General features: G+C 41.2%; 1 protein-coding gene across 1 annotated transcript in view; it reads left to right on the top strand.

Moving 5' to 3' along the window:
- The first annotated feature begins 3,862 nt into the window (after positions 1 to 3,862).
- Positions 3,863 to 9,856, top strand: part of FHIP2A (FHF complex subunit HOOK interacting protein 2A) — a 36,737-nt gene continuing 30,743 nt past the window's right edge. The window contains exon 1 of the mRNA XM_060099194.1: positions 3,863 to 4,188. Coding sequence (XP_059955177.1) covers positions 4,144 to 4,188 — 45 coding nt within the window. The 5' untranslated portion in view covers positions 3,863 to 4,143. The remainder of the gene's footprint in view (positions 4,189 to 9,856) is intronic.

The raw sequence follows: 9,856 nt of genomic DNA, 5'->3' as shown, positions 1-9,856 counted from the left end.
CATTGTTCTGGTGTTTAATGAACGCTCTCAATTTGGAAACTCATGTCTTTCAGATCTATAAAATTATATCAAATTATTAATTAATATATTCAATTATTCCCCCCCTCTATTCTCTCCAATTTTTCAGATGTTGGATCCATTGGACTGGCCTTCTAATTTAAAAAAAATTTTCCTCCCATTTTCCATTCTTTTTTGCTCTAGTCTAAGCTTGCTAAACTTTTTCAAGCTGATTTTCCACCCTTATTTTTTTTAAAAATGTCTGTTATCATATTCTTGATTTCTAAGAGTCTCTTTTTCGTTTCCAAAATGCTGCTTTTTAAAAATACCATTCCGGGCCTCCCTGGTGGCGCAGTGGTTGAGAGTCCGCCTGCCGATGCAGGGGATACAGGTTCGTGCCCCGGTCTGGGAGGGTCCCATATGCCGCGGAGCGGCTGGGCCCGTGAGCCATGGCCGCTGGGCCTGCGCATCCGGAGCCTGTGCTCCGCAACGGGAGAGGCCACAACAGTGAGAGGCCCGCATACCGCAAAAAAAAAAAATAAATAAATAAATAAAAAAAATAAAAATAAAAATACCATTCCATTCTTATTTTATAGGTGCAACATCTTCTACCTCTCTGAGGATATTAATGAGGATATTAAAATAGTTGGTTTTTTTTAAGTTTTCTTCCCATCTTTCCCTATCTGTTCAATGTAAGCAACTCTGTTTCTTCCCAGTTTCTTTTTTGACGTGTTTTTCCTTTGGGTTCTACCTTTAATGTTGTAAGCTTTCCTCAAGTTATTGATGATCCCGGGGCTGTGTGATCCTATTTAAAAGAGGTGCATGAAGAAACTGAAGCTCTGAGCATGTGGACAGAGCTTGTCAACTGGGGGCTGCACTGAAGACTTGTCTGGGTTCCCTCTGCAGGACCTTTGGGTCTTTTCTCTTGGGCTAAATGGATTCTCCAGAGAGGATCCTTCCTGCCTTCTACCTGGAAGGATCAGCCTGATGATTACATTTTGAGCCAAGTGCAGGATGAGGGTTGGGGACGTGTGTCTTCAACATTCACAAGGTTTATTTTCACTTTATCTTCTTCTTCTCCTTCTCCTTCTTCTTTTTTTCTTCTCTCAGTATGGAACCCCTCCCTTTCTAGGAAAGAGTCTCTAATGTTATTCCAGGGTGGGAAAGGGGAAGTCAGCCAATCTTGTGGAGTTGGGGGGGGATGCATCTATCCAGTTCTAAACAAACTTTCAATCCATCCTGATATTTTCAGTCCCACTTTTACCTCTACTTCCAGAGGTACTTAATGCTACTAATTCCTGAGCCATTGAGAGGTTCTGTGAATGTACTGACATATCACTTTTGTTCTTGGTTTCCTTAATTGTTACCTTGGGATTCAGCTTTCTTATGTCAGTCATATCATTTACCTCCTTTACAGTTACTTTCCAATTCTCAAAATTTTATTGCTATCTCTTAATTTATTTGTACTTTTTTGGTATGTACTTTGAAAAATCTCTTTACTGTAATTTTTAGTGACATTTGGAAAGGGAATGTTGCTGAATTCTATAGATAGAGGGAATATATATAGAAAATCTCCAGAAGTCTGCCAAATCTTGAAAGTGGGTATCCTCTAACTCTATTTCTTCTTCAACTCCATCCCAACTGAGTTTCAGTTTTATAGATTTTTCTGTGTCCTTGCTGATTAAACTTTATTCAGAAAAGAACTTAAATTCATTCACCCTCAGGTGTAATGAATGATAAGAGTTTAATGTGTTATCTCTCCCCAAAGTATTTTAATTTAAGCACGGACTAAATTTCTTATTCGCCTTAAGCCAAAGGACTGAAGAAATAAAGTTCTAATTGAGGAATTTCAGGCACCTGTATCTAAGTGTTTTGGAGACCCAGGAAAGCCTTTGTTATGCTTTCTTAAGTCATAAGCTACTTTGTTGAGGTAGGTTCAACTCTGCCCGTGCAAAAGGCTGGTGATAATGTTAGTGTCATTCTAGGATGAGAATAAGTAAGAGTACCCGCTCTATTATAATTCTAGTCCAACTTGCATGTCTTGGAACCTATATATCGAATAGATGAATCGTCATCCTAAATATTGATATTAATCTAGAGCAAAACATATATCTTATTGTGCTTATATTAAGTATACAAAAGACAGGCATTGTCAAATACAAACAACTCTAAGTAAGCCTGCTTTAAACAGACGTCCTCATACAATTAGTGGTTGTAAGGTATTATGAAAATACAAAACACCATATAAATGTATGTCAATTAGGTCAGGAAAATAATTAGTTAATAATATGACTAACTATCTTAAACTACTGAATAATAATAATGAGAATAAACAGTATGTACTCTTGGTTGAAGCAGACACAATTACCTACAGTTTGATAAGGAGCACATTTCGATCTTTAGCAAATGACAGAATTTGCCTCCAGCATTCTGGGGGCTACTATACAGGGAATTAAGGTCAAATTTACCTGCTATCCAAGGACAGAGGTAGCAAAAACAGGAGAGAAAAGAACACAAGACTAGTTAAAGTCTCCTCCTTAAATCTTGATTTCTGGCCCTATTATTTTGTTAAATACTACTATTACTAATAACAACAATAATAATAACAATTGTCCATGCATCGCTTAGTATGGACTGGGCATGTTAAAGTATTTTACGTATATTAAGGAATTTACATACAACCTCATGAGGTAGGTGCTACTCCCATTTTACAGGTGAGGAAACTAAAAGCACAAAGAGGTTAAACAACTTGCCACAGTGAGTGGCATAACTGGGATTTAAATCTAGGCTACCCAGTTCCAGAGACTGGCCCTAAACACCACTCTGCACTGATGCTACTTTTTCTGCCTTTTTCCTCTCTTCAGCTAATTGAGTTACAATACCTATTTTCATCACCGGTTGTGCAACACTTACTTCACCCTCATCTTATCAAGAATTTAGTGGTTCTTTTGATAAAATGCCAATACAAGCAAAAACAAAGTTCTCCAGGATATGAACATGTTCATAATTTGTATCAACCCAACCTAAACTTTACCAGCCCGAATCTTGTTTCTTCAAGGCTTGACAAATATACTGTTGCACCGTATTTTAAGAAGCCTCCATCCGAGCGCTTACATTGTAGCTCCACTTATCTGTCCTATGCATTTCCTAGAAACCCTTCTGATTCTTTTCCCTCACTGTTGTTTCCCAGTATCAACTGATAAGCTGAACAGAAAATGCTATACTGAATGCATTTTCTAACTATCAAACATGTTACAAATTAATAACTGAATCATCTTACCATTTGTCCACCTGGGGCTTCCTGTTTTAATGTTGAATAAATAAATAACTAAATAAAATAATAACAAGACAACAACAATAAAAATAATAATAAAGTTTTACAGTTAGCAAAGCCATTTCATCTGCATTAGTTGATTTGTTCTAATTCTTAGCATTTAAACCCACGGTTCCTGTTTGCCTTGGGAATTCTGTGCTTTTTCTTACCGGTCTTGCAAATCTGCCCTTAAAAGACGAACCTCTGAATTTTATGTACATACATATCTACGGTTTCATACAAAATCGGCATGTTAACTTCCATCGGAGAAGCAAAGTGAGTGAGAACGGCTGAATTTTTAAAACGTGAGAATGACCGCCGGAAGAGGGGGGCGGCTGCGCCCAGGCCCGACTCCCGCCCCAGGCAGGCCGCGGCCTCTCGGTGCCTCTACCGCCCCCGCGGCGTGTGGCCCCCGCGGCGCAGGGCCGGCCTGGCCTGGCTGGGCGCCCCACCCCCGGGCCGCGGCGGCGCCCCCTGCAGGCCGCGGCGGGCAGAGCGGGCGGAAGGAACCCGAGCCGAGCTGCCACCGTGTCCGAGCAGGAGCCGCCGCCGCCGCCGTCGCCGCCGCCGCCGCCAGAGTGCCGCGGGCCCAGAGTCCGCCTGGAACGCCCTCCTCGCCGCCCGCCACGTCGCAGCGCCCGCCGGAGCCGCCTCGCCGCCCGCGCACACCCGAAGCGGCCGGGCCGGGCCCGCCTCGGCCCTCTGCTCGTCCTCCCCGCCCCGCACCGGCCTTCACTCTGGAGCGGCCCCGGCAGCCGCAGCAGGGGCGGCGGCGGCGGATCGAGGAGCTCTCCAGGTCGTCCCGGGAGAGGCTGCTGCAGTCCCGGGACAGGATGTTCTCCAAGTTCACCTCCATCCTGCAGCACGCCGTGGAGGCGGTAAGGCCTCGGGCTGCGGGCGCACGACAGGCCGGGGATGGCGGCCGGCCTACGCTCCTCCGCCGGCCCCGGGAGAGCCCGGCGGCCTCGGCACGGCCCTCGGCGTCCCCGGCCCCGCGGAGGGGCGAGGCCCGGGGCGGGCGCCGCGGGGTCGGGCGGGCGCCGGGGCCTCGGGCCTGGCTCCGAACGGACCCCCTGCCCTCCTTCCTGCTCCGGGCGGGCGTGGAGCCCTTTCCTTCGCTCAGGAGGGTGGGCGGGGGTCCCCGGCAGGACCGGACCCCCGGCCCGGGTCGGGGGTCGCCCGATTCCTCCGGTGGGGACAAGGGGAGTCGGGGAGCACCTGGCAGGGCCACAGGGCTCTCCCCCGGACTCCCTGGCCGTTAACCTCAAGTGGTTAGCGTTGACCAAGACAAAAGAAACGGCCTAACACTGCTTGGGTTTGTTTTGTTTTTGGGGGGTGGGGAGGCAGGAAGGGGTGCTCTTGCGGGGGGCGCGGCTCTGGCGAGGAAGCAGCCCACCCGACCCGGTTTCGTAGTCTGGCCAGCTCTTGCTTTCACGGGCCTTGCGGCCGAACTCAGCTGGACCTTACTGATTGATGTGAAATAGGCGTTTGGAGGGTCTCATCGAGGGCGCTTTAGACAGCTTCCAAGCCCTCACACAGCACCGGGACCATCTGTTTCCTTTCACCTCTTCCTTTACTGGACGCTCGTCGTTTTTCCTTCAATTGTGCCCTCCTTTGAGGATTTTAGACACAAGCATAGGGAGACATTACTCAAATATCCTAACGCTAATAAAAGAGAAGTAACTAACAGGAAGATGTCTTCCTGCTGTTTCAGTGAAAGGGGTCGAGTTGCTTTACTCTGGTTGTTTTGCTTTACGCTGGCAGAATTGCCCAAATTGAAAAGTGCACCCTGTGAAGTTCATAACAAGTGCAGTTTTGCTAGACGTGTTACTTTGCTAATTTTAAAAATGTCATTCTCTTTCTATGTTCAGTTTGAGTGATACAGCACATTCAAATCTACACAACTTTAAGGGAAAAAAACCCAAAACCCAATTACAATAGAACAGTTTTTATGGCCAGATAAAAATAGAATGGATTTTTAAAACTCACTAATGGAAACAAAACTTCGATACAATTTTTATTTTAAGTGCTGTGTGGGAAATGTTTGAGTCATTTTAGCTCTACTACAAGTTCTTGAGAAAATGAGTGTATCAAATCAAGCGAGACAGGGTTTTTCGTAGATGAAGAGCAGTATTACTGTCAACTGGGAGATGACAGTTTTTGACTTTAGGGCAACTTTTAATTTTCCTTTCTTGGCTTCTACACAATCAATCTACAGCACCTTATTTTAAGAATTTAACTGAAATTTATTTTTTTAAAGTGATATTTAAATTTTATATTATTCCTTAAAGTACTAAGAATCATTTAATTTTTAACACTGAATACAGCTAAATACTGAGATAATTGGGAATAAAAATTTATTACATTATTTATATTCTTTACTAATTCAGGCTGATATTTACAGAAATAAGTAGTTAGAAAAAGAAAGATGGCTTTCATGCTCTCCCAGTAAAGACTCATTTTTGTCCAGAGGCCTGTGTTCTCTGTCTGCGTTATCTTTTTATAACTGTATATGTTAGCACCTACCAGATTATCCATGTAAATTGTCTGACTCTGGCACTGTAATATCCAGGTTCTCTACTTTGCTGAGGTTAGTGAGCAAAAGTTAAGAGTGGATTATATTCACCTGGTCCTAGGAGTTAATGCATTGCATTTAGAAAAGTAATGTTTTTATTTGCTTAGCATTAATGTTTTCAGCTGTGATACTTCCCAGTTTACCTTGATAAGAGGTTAAATCTTATGAAAAATTTTTGGCATACTTTTTTTTCTCCCCTTTTAGCATTCTCTTGGGAATGAACTCATATGTAATGCTGAATAAGCCACCTTTGTGGTATTTGAAGAATATTTTTTTTCCTAGCCCAAGATTGGTTTACATTTATTCAGTTCTATTTCTTTATTTGCTTGACATTTTTTTCTGTGTACTAATCTTACCATTCCTCAGTTTATTTCATTAGCTTTTCTCTGTACTCCTTTTAATTTGTATGCCCAATTAGCATTTTCTGATACAGTATTGCAATTATCATAATTATCAGGATTCTACAGAGATGGGAGATAATCCTATATGCAGATGCTGACATGACCTTTTTTCGGTTGTGTCATTGTGTGAATCTCGAATGTTTTCTCAACCGTTTTGGTATTATTACCTACTAGGTTTCTTTCTTTTTTCTTTTTTAATTAATTAATTTATTTTTGGTTGCCTCGTGTGTTCATCGCTGCGCGCGGGCTTTCTCTAGTTGCGGTGAGCAGGGGCTACTCTTTGTTGTGGTTCGCGGGCTTCTCATTGCTGTGGCTTCTCTTGTTGTGGAGCATGGGCTCTAGGCACCGGGGCTTCAGTAGTTGTGGCTCATGGGCTCTAGAGCGCGCAGGCTCAGTAGTTGTGGCGCATGGGCTTAGTTGCTCCGCGGCATGTGGAATATTCCTGGACCAGGGATCGAACCCGTGTCCCCTGCATTGGCAGGAGGATTCTTACCCACTGTGTCACCAGGGAAGTCCCTTCCTAGGTTTCTTGATTCAATTGGATCAGCCTTCACATGGTTTTTTAGGGTCAACCAGATACATATTCATTTAAATGGGGTTTAAGTGTAGAGTTTTCCTTATTGTTTAATTAATGGTTTCTTCACATTTCCTGTTAACTACTTAACAAGGATGAAATACAACTAAGATGTTTTCAAAGATCAGTATTTGAAGATGTGTTATTAAGCTGATAGACTGCATTTTGAATTTAGGAGAGAAATTCACACCTTGATCAAAAACAAAAACTGTAATGTAACTCTTGCCTCCTGTTTCAGAAATGACAGTTTTCCCTCAGCATACAAATGATTGGCCAGTAAGAGTTACGAAATGAATCTATTCTTTTAGCCAGTTGTCACATGTCACATGTCTGAAATCAGGCCTCCCATGTAGTTCTGAGGTGGATCATTTTAGTACAGCTTCTCCAAAGGATAAATAAAACACCTTCCATACAATTCAACATTTGTTGAGGGCCTTTGTCTATGTGAGGTTATCTGCCAGGGACTAATATCTTTTAAATTCCAGTCAGTTCCATCCTTGAGGGCAGATTTATTCCAAGAGGATAAAGGGCAGTGTCAGGAAAGAAAGTTTCATCTACCTTAACTAATTAATTCAATGGAAGTCATCTTTCAGAATTTGAATGCAACATTTTCTTTTTAAATTATAGTTGAGTTAATGATGATTGTTGGGACCAGCAATTCCTTAAAAATCTACTCTGCACTAGGAATTAAAACTTCAGATGAAACATATGTAGTGTTTTCTTAAGTGTATTCTTTTCCAACAAGTGATCTTTAACTTTAGTCCTTTAGTCATTCAGTAAATATTTTATGAGCCCACCAAGAAAGCATGGCACAGTGCGAGTTCACAGTAAGAATGCATTGGGAGACAAAACAAAACACTGGTTAAAGTACAAGCAGTGCACAAGAGTGTGGCCTAGCCCCTAGAGCCAGTCAGAGTAGGGTTCCAGGCTTGCCTCCGTCCCTTGCTTTTTCACTAGACAAGTTACTTAGTCTTTGTACATTTCAATTCCTCATTGTAAAATGGAAATAATTGTATCTATCTGATAGAATTGTTGTGAAAATTAGAATGAGATTGTGTATATGAAGTGCTTAATGCAGTGCCTGGCACATAGTAAGTGCTTAATAAATGTTAATTATTATTATTATCTGGATGATTGTTCAGCCAGTGAGTTATATAGGAGGAGGGGAGTAAACACTTAGGGTTGGAGTAGTTGCCGAAGGCTCCCTGGAGGAAGTGAGACTTGAGCTGGACTTTGAAGAGGCAGAGAAGATAGGATGGGCGTCTGGAAAGTTGCAGCGGAGAAGAAGCATTTTAAAAGATCTGGGCATGGAATGTTCATGATACATGTGAGACTGCAGATGTGGCTTTGAGAACACTAGTTCTCATCTGAGTTATCAATGTAGATAGGCCCTTTTGTGTGGTAGGCATTTTGGAGAAAGAGTCCAGGTTTCTAATTACAAGTAGTGTTTCCTTGGGCAGGTCAGTTAATGACTCAGGGTCTTAGAGTTTATTGTGAGAATTTAAGACCACATGGTGAATGTAAACTTTGTAGCACTGTGCCTGGCACATAGCTACTCATTAAATGGTAGCAACTGCTGTTTATTCACTCAATAAACGGTACTGAATGCTTACTATTTGCCATCATTGACTTGGAAACTGGGGATTCAGTGATGAGCAAGATGATATAATCTTTGTAAACTCATTGAGTTTACAATCTAGTGGAGAAGATGGATAACTCAACAATTACAAACATGGGATAAGGGCTGGGAGAGAGTGAGCAGTCAGTCAGGGAGCGGGTGCCACAAATGTGTTTGGAAAGGACTAACCTTGGCAGGAAGTCTGGCAAGACTTCTCAGGGAAAGTGATATCCAGGTTAGATATTCAGGTCAGTTTTTGGTTGAGATAGTTATCGATCGCATGAATTTTCAAAAATTTAATCTCTGTATTGTAAGAAGTTAACTCACATTAGAATCCCCTCATGCTGATTCACACATTTTTTTTTTAACCCAGAGTGTAAATGTTTTTAGGTAATGATAAAACATATATTTTGCATGTTATAATTTGAAATGAAAGAGGCATGTTTACTAGGAAGTTTTACCTAAATAAGAAAATTTATTCATGTTTGAACAAGATTGTTACTAAATTATTAGCAATTTAGAACTGTTTCACTGGCTCCGTAAATAGGTTTCTTATTTAAAGCAAATTTCTGCAAGAGATTCACAAGTAAGCAACACCATCCTGCTTTGAATTTGACTGTAACAGCAAAGACCCAGACACAAATCATTTAAGACCTCTGATTTAGTAACTCTCCTTGTAAATAGAGTTAAATCCCCTGGGTGAAATAATCTGGAACAAGGATGCTGTAATTCCATATATACCCTGGAAATTCCCTTGGAAAAATTTAACAAGTCATAATATTTACACATAAGAAACTAGGTACATTTTTTGAAACACCAAATTTCATTTGGGTTTGTCCCAATTGTTAATACATAATTAATTAATAATAATTGTTAGCACTACATAAAGTTGGTGTGTAAAAAACCAGGCCCAAAAAACAAGAGAAATTTTATGTGTTTTGAGGAAGATTCTAAAAATAAGTAGCTGATTAAAACAGACTTTTTAATCTAAAAATTTCAGGAAGATTATTTTCCCAAGTTAATTCTTTATTTCCTATTTTCCTTTTTAATCGTTTTCTCAATCTCCTACAAGTTATTTCTTTCCCCATGTTCTTGAAGTATATAATCCCAAAGGTTTTAACTCCTTTGTTAAAGATCTTAAAGTCTTTAAAAATTTTTCATAGCATTCTATTTGGAAATAAGATGAATATTTATGTTTTCTTAATTCAGTACTATTCACAGTGGTACGAATACGCACATATGAAAAAGCTAGCATTAAGATGTTGATGATTGCTGAAAATTTTTCAGGTCCATTTTTTTCCTAAGTACAGTTCATCCTCTGGATTGAAACACTTAAGACGTCATGACCAATGTTTATAATTTGCTCAAGAGTTTGGAA

The sequence above is a fragment of the Mesoplodon densirostris genome, chromosome 1, assembly GCF_025265405.1.
Source record: "Mesoplodon densirostris isolate mMesDen1 chromosome 1, mMesDen1 primary haplotype, whole genome shotgun sequence".
NCBI classification, from domain to species: Eukaryota; Metazoa; Chordata; class Mammalia; order Artiodactyla; family Ziphiidae; genus Mesoplodon; species Mesoplodon densirostris.
This window is presented reverse-complemented; position numbering and strand designations above follow the sequence as displayed.